Source organism: Metarhizium brunneum, chromosome 2, assembly GCF_013426205.1.
Source record: "Metarhizium brunneum chromosome 2, complete sequence".
Lineage (NCBI taxonomy): Eukaryota > Fungi > Ascomycota > Sordariomycetes > Hypocreales > Clavicipitaceae > Metarhizium > Metarhizium brunneum.
In genome coordinates, this window is record NC_089423.1 from 1,136,833 (window position 1) to 1,155,088 (window position 18,256).

The window sequence follows — 18,256 nt, forward strand, 5'->3', positions numbered from 1 at the left end:
TAGTAAATTTTGAGATATTCCCAGTAACATGATGTAGCCCACCAAGGCAAAGCCCCTACCCCAGAGACAACAACGCCAGGTTCAGTTACACAAAGATATGCGGATGGAATACAAATACAAGTTCGGACGTGTTGCGATTGTGCGATGGATCAGGTCATCATGTCGGAGAATGCAACCGTGAAAACGGCTTCCACATCAACTGCGATAATATGTTAGCTCACAGCGATGTCACAATTTTGCAAGCATCGTAGGTATGCTTACTCTTCATTCCGCGAATAGCTTCCAGCACATTTGCAAATCCGTCCAAAGTTGCTATAACGTCCTGCAGAGCGTGGCGGAGTTCATCCACTCGGCGCTCGAAGCTCGTCGTCATCATGTCGCCAGACTCTTGTTGATGCCTCAAATACAGTCGATAGAACTGCATCATCATTACGTAGCTGGCATGCATTGCACAGCACAAGATTGTCGGGGTCATTCGAGCTGGGACAGTAGTAAGGGTCTTGTCAGGGTACGGTAGCTTCTTCAGTTGCCGAGATACTTCCAACGCCGATTCTACGCACACCTCCGCAGCCTCATCAAATGTGAAAGGCGATGACTCGGGCGGGTTGGTCTGTGGAATGACATTGTCCGTGTCGGGAACAAAGTCTGGAGAACTCAAGTCGCAATGGTTCATGCTAAATAAAGGAATATCGGAAAATGCGTGATATCTATGCAGTCGAATTCTAGCACTATGACAAGCTCATGTCAGTATCGGCTGAAGGCGCCGGGGTCTAGTCAAGTTGGATTATTTCCTCTCTTCCAACAGTCATACCTGGAACTCCTAATGGCTGCAATACTGCGCATCGTTTTGGAAACAAGCGGCTCGCTCGCTGGGTCGTCGTTGGTAGGGTACCCTTTGGATCCCGGGCCAGTCTTGGCACGTTCAATCAATTGTACGGCTCGGGCATCCAGTGCTGCTATTTTCTCAGACTTTGAACGAAGTAAGTCTGGGTCGGGCTTTGCGCATGGCGGCACTCCGGCTGCTGCAAGCCGAACAGTCGCGAAAGACACCTGAAGAGACGCGATATACAACGGCCAGACCTGCGAGATTATAGTTAGTGCCTACTAGAACATGACTATGTAGCAGTCAAGACTCACCTCGGGATCACCTTGTATGGTGGGATATGGAGTGGTGTAGAGACTATCATCCTCCATGATAACGGATGCCTATTGAGCGGTCATTTTAGCAAGTCGGGAAGCGGAAAATCGGGAGCAATCGAGGAACAGAGACACGACTTACGCTCTGTCGAACAACGGAGCACAGTTGGGCTCGAAAATACTGTGCTATGTCAGTAAAAATGCCCACAATGAATCCTTGGATACAAAACCTACACTCATCCACCAGGCTCTCCTTTTGGCTTCAGAATATTCGTCCTCAAAACCGTCTAATTGATGGAGAGACATATTTCTTGCCATGATTAAGGCCTGACTAGCTCTTGTAGTCATTTTAAGCATATTTCCTCTTTGAGTATGCTCATAGTTACTTAGCAGCAGTAGTGCAAGCAGTCCTTCAAGCATCACTGGAGTTCTAGGATGTAACGGAAAGCGAGGGATTGGTTGGCCTTTAAAAGGAATTGGACTTGGGTGGCCACCAGGAGTGTCGTCAATGAGTTCAGAGTCGGACTCGACACATTCCAAAGCCAATTGGGCCAGTTTATGAGCTATTGATCTTCTGAGAGGTTCCTCGGTTGACATGACGGGCGTAGGTTCCTGGTCCGGAAAGGGGATCAGAGCCAACATGGCTGATATAGCCAGGGCCAGCGGCGAAGTCAAACTCAGAGGAAAGCATCCCTCAAGACTCGTGATCCGTATCGGATTATCAGGGGTAACAGGCCGAACGGGAGGCGGGAGGATTGGAAAGTACTGATGCAGGTAAATGTAGTAGGCATTCAATCTGTTCAGGGGTTAGCAAGGTTCTTTCCGGTGCGTTGGTGACAAGACGCAGCCAATGGTACACATACATAGCCTGCTCACTGTCATATATTCTGACAGCGTGTTGCACAAAGTCCTCAGCTCCAGATTCACTGGTTCCGAGACTGCCAGCACCATTCTGCAGATCCAACTCATCAAATGAGAGCAGCCTTAGTCCCGCGCCAGGTGAGGTGAGGTGATCAATCTCGCTCAGAGGAGGAGAAGGGAAAGCTGCAATTTGAGATTAGTTATAAACGCCCCGAGTATGGATGAGCTATCAGTCTTGATAAGCACTTACCGAGATCAGGTTGTTCATTGGAAGTAGGTTTCGCAGCCACATTTCTCTTCTTGCGTGAGCCTCCTCGGCGACTAGGCGTGTATGAGCATTCCCGGTTTCGAATTCGACACTAAAGCGTCCACAAATTAGCGTCTTGAACAACGCAAACACTGAGGAATAGCCATGATGGCTTCGACGCACCCCGTGGCACGGCTGGTCCCCATCGCAGCGAATCCTCGATACGCGACTGTCATGTAATTGTTAGTACAAGGCTGATACAAGCCACCGGGCCTGACCTCAGTCTACAAAGAGAGAACGAACCAAGCCAGACATGCTAGTTTGACAGGTCCGCGACCTGCCTTCCGCTCCGGCTGACCCAACTTTGGCATCGCAATGGTTTGAGGTATCCTATTGAATAATTCAGATCAATATCGATGGTGGTTTGTAGAAGTCTCAGTTCGTCGAATGAGTCGTCAGATATAGAGGCTTTGTCATGATTTAAGTTCAAACACCGCGGCATTTGGCCATCATGACCTGACTGGGCAAATGACGCATAAATGTGGGGCGGCCTCCGGCCAAAACGGGCACCGCTTGTCGGTCGCGCCTTCCGTCCATATGGCCTGACATCACAAACATTGTGAAAGCAGACGCCGAATCGTCTTACGATGCGACGACAATATTGATTATGCGGTTCTTTTTTTTTTCAAAGTGCTGGTTTCAATATATACCATGTTTTCATGAAAACGCTCATCACGTATTCCGATCTTCAATTCAGTCTATTCAAGTCTGGATAGAATTGCCACAATGCCCGAGGCGCCTGCGTCACGAACCCCTTACCAAAGCTAGACTTGATCAGAGATTCACAGCCGGCCTCAGCTTTGGAACGAGAGAAGGAGGCGCAGACGATCGAGCCCCAACCTCAACTTCAAGCGTCAACGGCTGATCCACGGCTTTTGTCAAGGCTTCCACCCCATTGTAAGCTAACTCCTTCGGCGACTCATGGCACCAACCGTCACTAACAAGCGGAGGCTCAAAGATGGTTCACCAACAAGGGCACGGGCATCGTGTCCATTCTGCTCCACAGCCTCCCACTTGGCAACACGAATTTATACTGGATATCGCTCGTCATACTCGCGCTGAATGTGTTGCCGTTTGTCTTGATTTCCATCATAACGATTGACGAGGACTGTGGGCAATTACATGATGCAACACCCAGTTGTGTCTCTATTTTTGGGTGCTATACCCGTGGAGTTGCTACAATTATTATAATGATTGTACTTGTTTGTGTACCAGCGTGGGGTAACTGGGCTCTCGAAATGGTATTTCGCCCACAAAGAAACCCCTTTCACCCACCACAATAAAGTTGGCCTCCTCGTACCGGGTTCTGTGTTGGATTGACACTGTTTTATCCGTCCTAGTATGCTATTTGGTGCCGTTCCTCAAGTAAGTTGGGCTTTTCAGCTACATCTTGGCTATTTGACACTTCTTTTTCCGTAAGCTAATACAACATGGCCAGCATGCATGTTCATGGCCAAACTACCCTCCATAACAGCAGTGTGGCGTCCGTCCGCCAGATGTGCAACAATAGCGCAAGCTTTCGCTGAATTGAATCAGAGGCACTGGCGAATTAACTTGTTATATAGGCCACGTTGTGCATTGCGGCTTTGCTTTGGGTCCTGGTTGGCGTTCTTACCATCCACGGCTCCATGGACGGCCACATCTTCGTCGCGCCTAATCTCGATAATGACAACAATAGCTGCCGCTGAAGAAACTCTCTTACAGTATAAGCATATATGTATGTATATGATTTGGAAATGACATCATTTCGGCCCCATAATGTCGACTCGTTGAATGCAACATCGAGCTTCACCTGATGCAATCGGCGTCTTGCTCGTACGGTTTCTTTGTATGAATTGGAGACCGAATCTTTCTGAAATAGGACCGATATCGTACTGGGTGCATCGGAGTACCCAATAGATTATGGCACATAACAGGCCCATCTAGTGGTATACAGTGGCTCTACGATATGATCGATTCGTCGCTGCATCAAAATATAACGACGGACAATACATCAAGTTTAGCAATATATACTACTACCAATTCCCCTGTTCCAGATTACGGTTTATTATTTCGTGCTGGTTTTCTAGGGCACAGCAACAAGTTTTGGGTACGTGCTGCACATAATACAGTCATGAAGATGGGCCTATAATAATGTCATATTTTCAACAAGTGATGCATCACAAGTACATTCCCTAAGGCTGTGTGGCCGCAGACACAGTTCTGTGCATTTTATTATCCCTGGGACTTCCCGCCGGCGCTGCTCTACGTCCCGTCCGCCACACCTTGAGCAGGACACAAGCAATATACGCAGCGGCAACCACCGCAACCACGACGCAATACGCAACAATAAAGGCGTGGTTATCAGTAGTAAGACCAGCGAGCTGCAGTCCAAGACCGCCATTAATCATTCCCAGGATGATGAGCGAGCGGCCGTACCAGATGTGGAGGTAGCTGATGATGCCGCGCTGCTTGTGCCTGAGATAGTGTCGGTGGTGGAGGTAACCCAGGAGGGGTTGTAGACTGACGAGGCAGACCAAGATGATGCCAAGCTGCGAATGGCACTGCCTAAAGAACTGTGACGCCGGCGTTAGCTCAGACGTATGAGGAGAAAACGAAAACTCGAGGATGCCTGGGGGGGAAAGCATACCAGGTCCGTCCGACGGGCGAGAGTGTATCCGACCCCAAAGCCCGCCCACATGGCCAAGAATACAACGAGCTGCCAGCCTGCATGGATGGCCCATCGGCCCACGAGCGACATCAACATCGCGCCGATGGGATACCCAAGCACGAAGACGACAGACATGATGATGCCGTGGGCATTCACGAGCGTCTGGATGGGGTCGGCTTGCACGACGACAACACCACCGCCAGGTGCTGGCCCTGCGCCAGAGCCAGATGTAGAATTCCCCGCGTCGTCGCCGCCGCCGACGTACGGATTCCGGTCCGACGAAATAGTCGCCTTTGCAAAGTCGACGGAAAACAAGGCATGCCCGTCATGATAGCCGATCTGGGCGTCGAGGTCCCGCGAGCCCAACGAGCCGCCATGCTTCCACGCGCTGAGCCACGCATTCGACGAGCCCAACATCAACTGGGAGCAGCTGCCGCACTTCACATTCGCAACCATCCGGCCGTCCGTCTCGCCCGACCCGGCAAGCAGCTCCACGCCCGCATTGGCCTCGTACACGGGCATGACGTGGTTCAAGCCCCGTCTCGTGCTGAGCGTCACGTTGCCCGCGCCGTCAGCATACACGACAAACATGTCCGCGCCGCTCATGTGCTCGCCGATGCCCAGGCCAACCCACTCGTAGGACGTCGTCGCGCGGATCTGGATGTAGACGCTGCCGGAGCCAGAGGAGGCAGCGGCCTCGGGCACCCCCCATTGGAAGCATACTTGGCCAGGGACGGGGCAGTAGGATGTGGCTGCGGCGTAGGCCGCGCCGGCACCTTTTTCATTGTGCAGTCAGTACAAGTACATTTGACGGCTGGGAGAGAGAAGAAACCAGTAGAGGGCTTACGCAGTGCCGCGAGCCCGGCGACAAGGGCGGTGCCTCTCATGATGTTCGTCTCGATGACGGTGCGCTCTCGCAGACAGACCACTTCTTTCTTTGCGGATTCGTCGCGATCAGAAAGAGCAGAGGAGCAAGCAGGTTGTCACGGCGGTGGCACAGCCGCAAAAGTCAGAGTCCTTGGGCGGCCATAAATATCTCGGTCTTGCGACACTCATCCTTCAGCCGCGGCGCAAAGGAAAACACAGCAGACTCTCGTAATTAATGAATCATCATTTCTCGATTGGCCACCCGTTTCCGTTAATAGCATACTTGCAATACGGCAATTGGTGTTCCGGCTTGGCCCCCCATGATAGCTGTGCAGCCCTGGGTGGTGTTTGCCGGCCAGCAGGATCGTAACTATTGGGCCATTGCTCGTGCGTCTCCCGCGACGCTCTAGACTCGGCATTCAGTATTGACCCGCGTTTGGCTGGATTGGCTGAGATCAACAGGCTGGGTTCCTCCGTGCCGGAGCAGCGTGTTCCCGGGGCGCTGGGTTCTGGTCGCCGTGGCGCAGCGAACGTACGGTATTGGGCTAAATCAGCCACAGGAATATGGAATAGCGCGCGTGTAGACGGGAGGGCTAGCGTAGGTGGTGGTTGTTCAGAGCTGGGTGTGTTGGGAGGTTTGTGTTGTACCGGCCGGTGGTTTGCGCCGGCTTGGGCAAACAAAGTCTGTCAGAATCGACGACGCAACGGGCGCTCCCTGCGCTCGCGGCATGGCTCCTGAACCCCATGACAAGCGGATTTCTTGAGCCCAATCATGTCCGGTCCATTGTCAGCAGCCGGCTCAATCGACGGCTTGGGTTGTTCCTGGCATCGATCGCTGGACAACTCAATGCCAGAAACCCGTCCTTGACTAATACAGCACGGGGTAAGAATCGATGCAACGCAAACTCCAAGACCACAGCTCGTTTCTCTTGTTCTAAATGAGCTGTCAGCCGGCTAGATGACATGAGCCTCGTAGATGAAGCCACAAGCTACCCCTACATATGATGGAGATAAACATGGAGGCAACACTCAACAAGAAACAGTCAATGATAAAGGAATAGTGTTTTTTTACAAAGTCTCCCCTTGTCCCCTGTTTTTGTTTCAACATGGCCAAAATCAGCACAACTACACCACATCTAGAACGCCTCAAGTAAGTACCGAGGGAAAGCATGCCCTCTCTGCCACAACTAAGATAAATGCAGTTCTCTCTAGCCTCTTTCCTCCTCACACTGAAATACTCTCTTGGTGAGAACTGACAGGATGGGATCAGCAAAGAGACTGTGTCATTTAGACGCATCACATCGTCAAAGGGTGCATCCGCTTACAACAGCGAGTCGTACAGATGGCCATCAACTTTGTTTACTTTCAACGAGGATATGGCCCAAAGTCAAACCATGGTAACAAAAGAGAAAAGAAAAATAAATAACCTTCACTTCCTTTAGCCCAGAGTATCTCAACGAACATGTTTCTTTTCCGGGAGCACATTACGGCAGCATTTCTCCAAGACACACAAGTCCAACCCTGTTCCGTGGCCCCGGGATTAGACCCCCAGCCGTTGGGGGGAAGCAGAGGCAACGACAACGTAAAGGCAAAAAAGGTTTGCTGCATCAAGTACGGGGTAGTATGTAGTAGTAGTAGTACTACGTACGTAAATTTATCTCCAAGACACGGCACAGAACCGCTTGCCGTCTTTCTTGATCCCCATCTCCCCCAATGTCTCATCCAGCCACACAGCCATCGCGGCATTCCTCACGTACCGCCTGCATGATATCGCTTGCCTGGAACTGGATTTCTTGCTGCCTACTCCGTACACTCAACACCAGTCTCACCTGGGTGCTCTGTCAACCTGTCTGAGAAAACATGCACTCCCATTGCTCGACATCGTATGGGCTCCGAGGCAACACATCAATGCAACCATTCTGAGTTTTCTGCTGAGACAAGTATTCCTGATTTGTCTTCTGCAGCCTTGTTCATTCATTGGGGTTGTGTGCTGCGATGATGGCCGCAAGACATGGCCATCTCCAAGGGTCACAAGTACCATGGTGGCCATCATTTCTTCCGGAAATATCTGGCCCTGGGAAATCGCAAGATCCAGTCGCTGCGTCGGTACTTTCAGGGCCGCAGGGTTTGCAGATGCCAACCGACAAATTAGCAAAGAGCCCGTCTTTCGTGGGGCAGTTGACCGTTGCCATGCACGGCTTGATTCACATATTAAACTCGGGGCTTCATCTCCAGTACTGCGATGACTGCGCCAGAGGCAGGGTAGCTTCAGTTGAGACTTCTAACCGTCCAGTCCAAAAAAAGTGTGTTTCTCCCAGTGAAACATGACGGCCAGCCATTTGCGCCAGCTCCTTATGCTGCATGTAGTTGGCTCGTCCATTCAAACGATATGTCTTGAGTTCATCGAGGACATCACTCATTCCAGCAAGTTCACTGCGTGTTGGGGGCCGCAGGTCTGAGGGCATCACCGCGGCACTCCACGCGACATGAAAGATGAACGATCTGGATGGCGCCCCGGCTAAAATCTGAGCTGGACTTGCAGGCCCAACGCCATCTCTTACATGACGTTCAAGAACCAGGCGTCGGTAGTCTTTCAGTACTTCTGGCGCATCAGGGTCATTTGGGCCTGCCCATACGGGAATGGAAAACCTATCGCCGCTCCAGTCGGCATCATATGTGACAAACTCTGGGTTGTCTCGGTCCGATCCAGACGCCTGGTTATCAACTGCTGCAGGACTGTGTACAGCCACCCTTTTGGAATGCAGCATTTGTCTAGCGCGAGATCTCGACCAGCTCTCCATCCGTTCATCTTCAAAAAAACTAAAGACCTTTTCCCCACTGTTCATCAATTCCTCTGGGTCAAGATCTTCTGACGTCGAAAAGCCTTCTTCCATAGAATCAGGTTCGAATTCTAGCCTCAAATGTCTCAGACCCTGTAAGACGCCGGGGCTGCGCCGCGTCGATGCGCTTAACAACGCCTCTTGGATCCCGCGCTCTTGGATGGCCAGTAGTTTGAGGAATTGAAGCAGTCGCGAGATCAACGGCCCGGATGATCGACGGGGAAGACAAGTCAAGGTTAGAGAGAGCAGGCGTGGATTCATATCCGGTGTGAATGTTTGGGGATAGGCCCTCTCTACACGTCGTAGAATGGCCGTTTCGGACAGAAATAATCGTGCCAAGGACGACAATCCCACCATTTGCAAACTCGGTATATTCGTTACGAGAGAGTGGTGAATTCTGAGCACACGTAGGTTGGACGAAAATACGGGCCTGAACAAATGTGCTGCGCCCAAAATACCGTCCAGGTTAGACTTAGGTGGCCAAGCCTTGCGGTAAGTCCCAACGTTGGGGAGCAAAGGCATGGCATCGCAAGTCAGGTCTTCTATACAACCATTGGATATACGCAGCAGTTTTTGTATGCCATGGGCGGAAAGGCGGTTATATGATAGACGAAGATGAGTGATGCCTGTGGAAAATAGATAGTCGTCAGTTCCTAGACGGCTTTGGTGTTCTTCCGACATTGCTTCTTTCACAGCATCGGCACTATCTCTTCGCACCGCTTGGTTTCCATCCAACCTATGAACTTGATATTCCTGCGGCGCCATGTTAGCATGACTAGTATAAGCCGGGGCGTCGACAAAGTATCGTTCTGGGTGACAAAAAGATCCACTAAGATCAGACTCTTGTATGCAGAGAAAGTGCCCGTAGTCAGCTGTTCCCCAAGACTGTGTAACTATTTTCCCTTCAACTTGGAAATGGTCACTGGTACGCAACTGTGAAGCAGGCAAACCCCAATCTTTGAAAATCTGGACCGCATCGTCTGAAATCTTGTTACTGCCCACATCTAAGCTCCAAAGCTGAGGTCCAAATCGCCTCATTAGGAAACACAACGCCGAGTCGTCCAGTTCTCTTCCTCTCACTTTCAGTATTCGCAAAGCCGGCAATAAATCCGACTGGAGCAGCGAAATGAGCGAACCCGGAAGATTGGACATGTCCAAATATATCAGCTTTTGGAGATGTGGGGTGTTGAAGAACACGTTGGGGAGTTGACAGGAGCAGTCTTTAATGGAGAGAATACGAAGATTATTCAGACCAAGAGCTGCCAAAGATTGGGTTCCTAACAAGACTGCGTGGTCGATATCAGCATGACCGTCAAGAAGAATGGTGTTCACATGTGGCAGCAGTGTTAACGCCCGCTGCAAACTGCTTGTTAACCTTCTTTCATTTTGGTCTGATGAGAAGTCGAAGGCGTCCTTGGCAAAATGTCTTGCGTCTAGAGCTTGAACAAGGTCTCGAGTTGCACGCCCAACCCGATCAAGCTTATTGAATACAAAGTCAAACCACCAAGTTAAATCTAGAGTTGAGCAACCGCGTGGTCAACACTGAGTTCCACCAGGGCGCTGAGGAAAGAACATTTTCCTTGCCTGTAGCTATAGTGGCTGGGATATTCTACACACTCACCATCTCCCGGATCAAGACCAATGCGTCTGACCGAGCACAAGAGGTCGTTCCACAATCGCGGAGCAAAGATTTGTCGAAATCGACGACTGACCAGACACAAGGAGCGGTAGTCATCAAAGTCGCAGAATGGAGCAACCAGAAGGAGCCAATCTGTTCCGGCGGTAGCTTCTTGATATGACGGTAATGACATGCCCACACGCCCACAACGTATCAACAATACTTTATGCACCAAGTCCGGTGGTAGGGGCAGGGCGTGCTGGTGAGTCAACGCCCTTCGACAACCGTTTTAGACGGTTTCGCGGTCGTAGGTACTATCGACCGTATTGGAAAGGGCCGGTAGACGGTCTTGGATCAAACGCCAAGTCCTCGCGTCGGACAGAAATCCAACGTCGCGCTCGGCACAGCCTGTGTTTGAACAGAGCGAATACCGCAAAACTCATCCCTCCGTCAGCTCCTGTGGCCATTCGCCATCCGCCAATAGGTAGCCGCAGCAAACACAAACAAATGCAAATGATAAGACTGCAAATGCGTAAAAGGAAGAACTGGCCTTAGCAGAGGCGCATGGCTCTGTGCGGCGTGGGATGACCCTGTTGAGAGACACGTTAACTTGCTGATATGGCCGGTTGACATTTGAGCGAGGGCGACGACGAGGGGCATCGACAGACAAGCTCGGGGCGTGGCATAAAGGCATCCATCTGGTACGTATCCCGGCGCTACGTCACTTCGGACACAGTCCTGGTTTGTGCACCCGGTTTATGCAAAAGCGGAGCATGAAAGTGGGTCTACGCAATGTAATCCAAATCGACATTTTAGGCACCTACTTAAGCACCTGGCCAGAGGAAGCTTTGGACGTTTTCACCGCGCCTCTCAATACTTCAAGGCCATAGAGAAGTAGCAAGGCTTGTTGGTTCTTTCATGCTACTCCATACATGAGTAGTTTGCGTAGGACGCTTTACAATGATTATTGAGCTCCACACCTAGTAATTTTAGATGCGCATGAAGTGTACAATTTTGTACTAGCAATGCACCTAGAATCGCGCAACAGGTTGACACCTGACGGCAAGTGGAACGCACTCTGCGGCCACCGCCGCCAGTCACAGAGCTAATAATAAGAGGCAAGCGCGAGCGTCTCAAGTCTGGTGCCCAAGTGGGCTGAGGTGTCTTGCCTGCAAGAGTTGCATCAGCTTATGCACCAGCCAGGCCCCTTCGACAGGGCTTGTGGCCACTTGCTCAGAGCAGCTAGAATGCAGGCGACTTTTCTCGGTGCCATGTATTTTTACAACTTTGAGCGTCGCTGCAGGACAAAAGAAAAGACGGTGCTCCATGAGTCCATGCCATACCGGACTCAGATGAGCACCACACGCTGCGAACCACTGATCGACCGATCTATCACCCATGTCCCAGGCAAATATCTAATCCACATGCTTTTGCTTTTCCACCAGACTCTATCGAATTTTGTCGATCCACAAGTTAGGCACACGGACAAGACCCGACTACAGGAGCAAAATTCCATGTCGGAACATGGGAATTCGTCCCCATGGACTTCTGCAGGTATGGGGAATTGTCAGGTTCTTGGCCAAGCGCGAAGCTAAACTATGATCAACAATAAATGATCTGACGATGTACCCGGCTCAGCTGAGGCACTCACGCCCTGAGCCATGGCCGCCCTCCGTCACCACCGGAAATATGACAGGTCCGATTTGAAGCTATGGCCAGCATCTTCTGCATCCGATAGCGAATTCCCGAGGCTGCCGCAGACCACTTATCAAGTCTGATAGATCCCACGCCTAAGTGGATCGGCCGATGAATGCTTTTGATTGTGACTCGAGATGGCAGCGGACGATTAGCCCAGCCCCAGTTCGCCTGATGGCTTGGACTCGGGCGTACCTGAATGCCTAGCCAACTCGAGATGAGAAACATATTGACAAATTTTGACCCCGTTCGGGAATGACGAGCACCCACAAGTGCCCTCGCAAACGCGCCCTCGCAAACGCGCCCTCGCAAAAGAGAATATCCAGCGAGATCGCCGAAGCACAGCCATCGAGTCCTCTGGCCAAGGTGGACTGGCAGCAACCCACCTTGACCAGGACGCCGACATCCCAGGCCGATGGCGCTTTGTGATCTTTGCTGCCGGTTCGTGGCACGGCCCTGGAGCACATACTCCCGCCGATTCAATCGCCGTCACTGCTGTTAGTTCGGGCGGAACCTTCGTCTCTTCCCGTCCGTCTCCACGAGGAAGCGGCCGTCTGGGTCTTAACCTTGCACCGATGCCGTACTGTCCAATACCTGGACCCCGTTGCTTGACAGGTTTCCTATCCTGGCGGTCGCTCGTCGGCCAACTGGAGCCAGCTTCAAGTCCATGCTCTCAAGGTGGGGAGCGGCATGCTTGGATGGCTCTTCTCCTGAAGGCCGCTCAAAGTCGGGAGACTCAGCTGCTACAGCAGATCAATCAATCACCGAGAAGAATTGAAGTGCCATTGCGGAGATGTCAGGCACTGTCCTCATTCAGATTTCTTCTACCAATGTTCTCAGTGTGGCGTTCGCCCAGGGGGCCTAGTCGGGCTAGGTCTCGTTCATGTTGTGCATCTGACAACAATCATGTTCATGTTGGGTGATGGCATATGATCAGGGTTCCCCAGATTTTCTCAGCCACCATCGACGGTTCAACTAGCCAGAGAAATAGTGACACAACCGTCAACGCTCATGTTGTGAACATGCACCGTCAGGTGTAGCCGCAGTTTCCGATTCAACTGGGAGGAAAAGCCAGCCACCAAGGGGGTGGTCCCGTGACAGACCCTGTACTAAGTACTGAAGTATACTATCGTTGCTTTGTGGGAGCAGTACCGAGTATTCTCGCCAGCCCGGCAGTTTGGCACCTGGAAATACATATGCAGGTTTAAATGCCCTTTTTTGACGGATGATAGCCCTTCGAGTTCCCAGAAGGGGCTCAAGTGCAGAATCCGTTTGAAACCACTACAACACCTTGAGGAAGGGCACATCAACACACTAAACCCTGCAATGCGCCTCTTTCTGCAGCTACAAGAGGGCCAGGAACGCGAGCCATTCGCCACAAAAGAAAGTGTGGAGTACATTGTCTTTGCTGCATTAGGACCTGCGTTTGACACAATATGCTGAGAGACAGAGCTGCGGAATAAGGCCAGGTATGACTCTAGAGGAAGGTTTTTTTCCCAAGTGGTTACGTCCGGTCTTGCGCAATGAGGCAAAACTGCAAGACTTTGCCACCAGCATTGAACAATATTTTGCTTTTTGGCCTTGGTGTTTTTCCTCCGGGAGAAGGCCAGAGCTAAGACCATCATTTCTTTTCGATCACACGCACAAATACAATAGCATTCGTGGCGTGGGAGAAAATCGTTTTCTCCACTGTTGCCTGCAAGCTGGGCGAAATAGCCAGAAACAAGCAAATATCACGAACGACGCTAGTTGCATCTTTAAGCCACTCGAGCAACTCAATCAATCTGCCACGGTTCAGAAGAAGGTTGCATCACCGAATATTTTCAAAGTCAGAAAAAAGAAGAACGGGGAAAAAGCAAGTAAATTAAATGGAACAAATGCCGGGTCGATGGGACATGCATACACTGCTGCACACCCCCAGCTTTTCGCACTTGTTGCCTACGGGCGCCGATTGGGAATCCCAAAGCAGACTGGGTCGTTCGTTTCCTCATTGTCTTCGTCCTTCTCCAGAACTAGTTCGAGCAGGCTGTCTCAGTCACGGGGATATCTTCTCGCAGCTTATGGCGCTATACTGCTTGGGCTGCACCTGAAAAGACTTAGCATAAATCGCACGGTCACGACCATCACCGACTCGGAGTCAACTCCCCGAAATCTGAGTGGCCACTTGACCGTCTTGCGCCTACCCCCCTTCTCCGCTTGTCTAGACCCCGTTTCTTTTGGCCTGGGGCGCAATTTGACAGAAGCAAAAAATGCAGTTTGTTTCTAATCATGCATGAGAAAACTGAAACCTACCCGATGACTTTGTCTTCCAATTGAACCCCAAACAGGCGGCAAAGCGGTTAGCATTGATGCAACGTGGGGGCTGTTGGAAAACGTGCCTTGGTTGGACCTGATACTAGCATCTTCCCCCCCTTTTCCCCCATTGCCTGGGCTTGTGTTACCGGCCTACCGTGGTGTAACATGAAACCCGTAGTTATCAGTTCCTTACTGCTGGGTACGGAGTCCGGCTGGGTTGTGCGACATGGGTCCTGACGCTCTTCTGCTGCCCGGCGGCAATGAGTGGTCGAAGTACGGAATACGGTTTACCATGACATGTAGATCTGAGACACTATAGAGAGCCCGGGCCTGTGCTTCCAGCATATTCTTGAGGAAGCAACAGGGTTGATAAAAGACAGCCCCAATCTTGGTTCTCGCAATGTCCATAACTTGCAAGGCTGAAGCTAAACGATTACCAGTCTCCCGCCACATGTAGTTGATGCACCAAGAGGTTTCGTCATGCGCAATAGTAGACCAGCCAAGTTGGACTACATTCGACAACTCACACACCAAGATTCAACCTTAGGCACAATACATTTGGTCGAGACTAGATTACATTGTTTGTATACTACAGTACAATACGTTTATGTCGGTGCCCTTCGTAAAATACACCTCCACACTTATGGCACCAATTATGAGCATCAGGTCTTCCGTTGAGGCAGCGTGGCTACCTGTCCAGAACCCGGTAGTGGTTTTGCTTTTCCCGTTGCTTCCACCATCCTCATTCATTTCCAGCGTTAAAACATGATGTCCGGCCTCGCGCTATCCACGCAGCCGTGTATTGAGGCTCACTCTCCCGAGTCTCCCTTCCCCTGGCACATTGCCAATCCCGGTGATAATGATGTATGCAGCCAAAATTGAAAAATTAAAGGGAAAAATTCTCTCCTCCTCTCCCGCCTAGGATATCAAAATCAGGCCCCATTCCGCCGAGTTTCGTGAAGTTTAGTACGAAACCCGTAAAGAAAACCAATATACGCCGAAACATGTGACAAGATTGCGTAAAGAGAAATAGAAATAGAAATAAGTCAAGTAGAAAATGAGACAAGGTCGACGTGTGGTCAAAGTGGCGGGGTCGTTGTGCATGTGTCGCAAAATTGAATCCAGCCGCACTAGGATGATTGCTCTGTTGACCGTTGCAGCAGAACGGTAGGAGAAAAGGTCTCCAAGGGTATCCTCCATGACTGAGCGATGACCGATCGTGGAGCCGTGCAGATTAGCTGCTGCAATTAGATCGACCTCGTTTCTTTTCTCGTCCAGCCTCTATCCTGAACGAGACGACGAGGTACGCTTTGGGCTGCAGGTCTCGGGATCTACCCCACAGAGTGGATGCCGAGCAAGGGACAGGGGGTATGCATCATCTAGCAACCAGGCACACGCAAAAGGCAAATGGAGAGAAGTGGAATCAGTAGTCATCGACCCGCTTATCGGCTGACTTTGATTTCGGTGGCGCTCTGCGCTTGCGACTGCGCTCCTCTTGTTCGATAATGGGCACTGCGGCGGGGATGAATTCGACGCCGCGATTCCTGCTGTTGGGGCGGGCGTGTAGCTTGCGATGATTATTAAGGTTGTCTTGACGGTTGAATTGGTCTTTTCCACAGAATTCGCAGGAGAAACGGTTTGGTCCCTCGCCGTGGAAGCTAGTTGACTGTTAGTGAGGTTTTGTAAATGGGTTGGCAACTCGGAATACTCACGTCTGCTTGTGACGTTTTAAATGTTCGTTGCGGCGGAAAGCCTTGTGGCATCCAGGATAGTCACATTTGCACATGGCTCGGCGAACTACATCAACGCCACCATCTGACTTGCTGCCAGATACCCTGCGTGAAGCCCGGATTTGGGCACGTTGCAACTCATTGGTCTTTCGTTGAATCTCATGCACCATCATTTTTCGATGGGCGCGCAATCGGCCGGGAGAAGGTGGTGCATGTAAGTGGTAGGTACCAAGAGGAGACTGAGGATGTCTGTCCATATCTAACCCCTCAAGCTCCAGAGGGCCAAGGCCCTTCTGGGGGAAGAAAGAGATAGGGCTCTCGTTTGAACATGACCATGATGATGTGGACTCGGCAATCTCGGATCCGGATAGGCTGTGGGTTGGTGTCATCATAAACGAAGTAGGACCCATTGTCGTCGGTGAGATTGTGTACATAGGAAAGGATCCTGAAGGTGTAATAGATCCAATGGAGTGTCTTGATGCCAGGTTCATCTCGAGCATGTGGTCGTAGTCCGGAGTGACCATTCCATCCAACTTCTTCATGGGAGTTGTTGGGATCGCCTCATTAAATGACATGTGTTCTGGTTCTCCCTTGACAGGACCTCCAAACATATACTTGGACATGTGACCAGAAGGTGAGGTAAGCTCACTGTGGTGAGTAGCAAAGGGATTGTATGCGCCCTCGAAATCCAGGCTGAGTTCATTTGGTGTGGATCGTCGTGATGTAGGAGTAAAAGGCTCGTACGCAGAGGATGCTGATGAGAAGCTTGAGCCAGCTGAAGGGCAGGGCAGGGTCTGACTGCACATGCTGAAGCTGTCGTCCATATCGAACCGGAAGTCCGACTCAAACTGCATGATGATAGTAGTAGGCGTTGCTGTGATTGTTGCGTGTTACTATTGGTGGTGGTGGTGTTGTTATAGTTGCTGTTGCTGTTGTTGCCGTTTGCAAAAGAGAGTAAAAGGAGTGAAATTATTCTCGGCTTGCACGCTCGAGAACAGGTCTAAGTAATGCTAACCGATAACTCAAGGCAATGTTGAGAACGGTATGCAGAATAAAGCAAGGTAGAAATGACCTGAGAGCAGACAAGGAGTGGTTCTGGTCGGGAATGTTTTTTCAACGAAAAGAGGACGGACGCCCCTGAAGATATACTGTTGAGGTGGAATGAGTTGTGGAGGAATATGCCGACCGAGGTGAGACAACCCAAGGTGCAGATCAACCCCAGTCGATCGAGAGACCTTGTGGTGCTGAGCGAGAGAGGCCGAGAGACAGATGGTGTGTCCAGCCTGTGTGGGAAAGGAATGGGCGCAGAGATGGGCGAAAAGCCAACAAGTCTCGATGGTAGTCGATCAAGGAGGGCAGGCAGACAAGACTCCACAGGAACTATCGCTGGTATAGGTTTGATGTTTTGGATATCTAGTGCCTTGTTTCGTCATCCCTCGAACTCGAACCATCCGACAACTGACAGCTGATCTAAGGAGGAAAAGGCAAGAGGGAGAAGAGCTCGTCGAGTAGATATATAGGAATCCAGGTACAAGCTTGGGAGTTGCCGCCTCAAATTCAGCATCCACGTATTGTACGATGCCCCATTCGCCTGGGAGTGACTATCGCTGGGATGCATCGTACAAAGAGAACAAAGATCGTTCGTGCGACTAGGTATCCCAGCTGTGCCTGGGTACCTAGGTATGCTAAACTGAGCAGTGTGGATGCGAAAGAGCTCGGGGTGGATAGTTGGCAGTGGACGAGAGGTGGACGAGATGTGGACGACAAGGTGGATGTGTGTGTGGACTGACGACGCGGGCCCACTCGATGGGATGGTTCGGATATGGAAGATGGGATGGGACGGGGTGCAGGGAGTAGCCAGAGACAAGAGGTCCATGTCCCATGTATGGTAAAGTTAAGGCCAGGCCAAGAAGAGGTTTTGCGAGAAGTCAAGTCAAGCGTCAAGCGTCAAGAGTCAAGAGTCAAGAGTCTGGTCGAGAGAGTCAAGAGTCGAGAGTCGAGGATCTACCTGGTTAAGGGGGGTGGCTTGGAGGGGTGGCGTGGGTCCAGCAACGAGTCGCAAGTGCTAGTCAACCTGGCAGCTTGGAACCCAGCAACTCGAGCCTCGCACCTTGAATGTTCACGCCCTACACCTCGCGACATTTCACACCTCACGCCTCGCGCCGCACGCCTCACGCCTCCCACCTCCTACTTCCCACTTCCCACCTCACTTCTCACTTCTCAGTTTACTCCCTTCCCTCCAAAAAAAAAAAATCC

General features: G+C 51.2%; 3 protein-coding genes across 3 annotated transcripts; all 3 read right to left on the minus strand.

Moving 5' to 3' along the window:
• Positions 1-149: 149 nt before the first annotated feature.
• On the minus strand, positions 150-5,842 carry G6M90_00g033290 (uncharacterized protein; the record flags this gene model as incomplete). The annotated part of the gene is made up of 12 exons (XM_066130125.1): positions 150-199; positions 262-728; positions 812-1,080; positions 1,138-1,206; positions 1,280-1,318; positions 1,372-1,933; positions 2,001-2,181; positions 2,249-2,357; positions 2,429-2,474; positions 4,595-4,860; positions 4,935-5,731; positions 5,803-5,842. The coding sequence occupies 12 exons, from the start codon at positions 5,840-5,842 to the stop codon at positions 150-152; spliced, it is 2,895 nt and encodes a 964-aa protein (XP_065986566.1).
• Positions 5,843-8,047: 2,205 nt separating this feature from the next.
• G6M90_00g033300 (uncharacterized protein) lies at positions 8,048-10,473 on the minus strand (the record flags this gene model as incomplete). Its single annotated transcript, XM_014687774.2, has 2 exons — positions 8,048-10,176; positions 10,284-10,473. The coding sequence occupies 2 exons, from the start codon at positions 10,471-10,473 to the stop codon at positions 8,048-8,050; spliced, it is 2,319 nt and encodes a 772-aa protein (XP_014543260.2).
• Positions 10,474-15,693: 5,220 nt separating this feature from the next.
• BrlA (C2H2 type master regulator of conidiophore development BrlA) lies at positions 15,694-16,854 on the minus strand (the record flags this gene model as incomplete). The annotated part of the gene is made up of 2 exons (XM_014687775.1): positions 15,694-15,928; positions 15,983-16,854. 2 exons carry the CDS (start codon positions 16,852-16,854, stop codon positions 15,694-15,696), a joined length of 1,107 nt encoding a protein of 368 aa, XP_014543261.1.
• Positions 16,855-18,256: the final 1,402 nt, after the last annotated feature.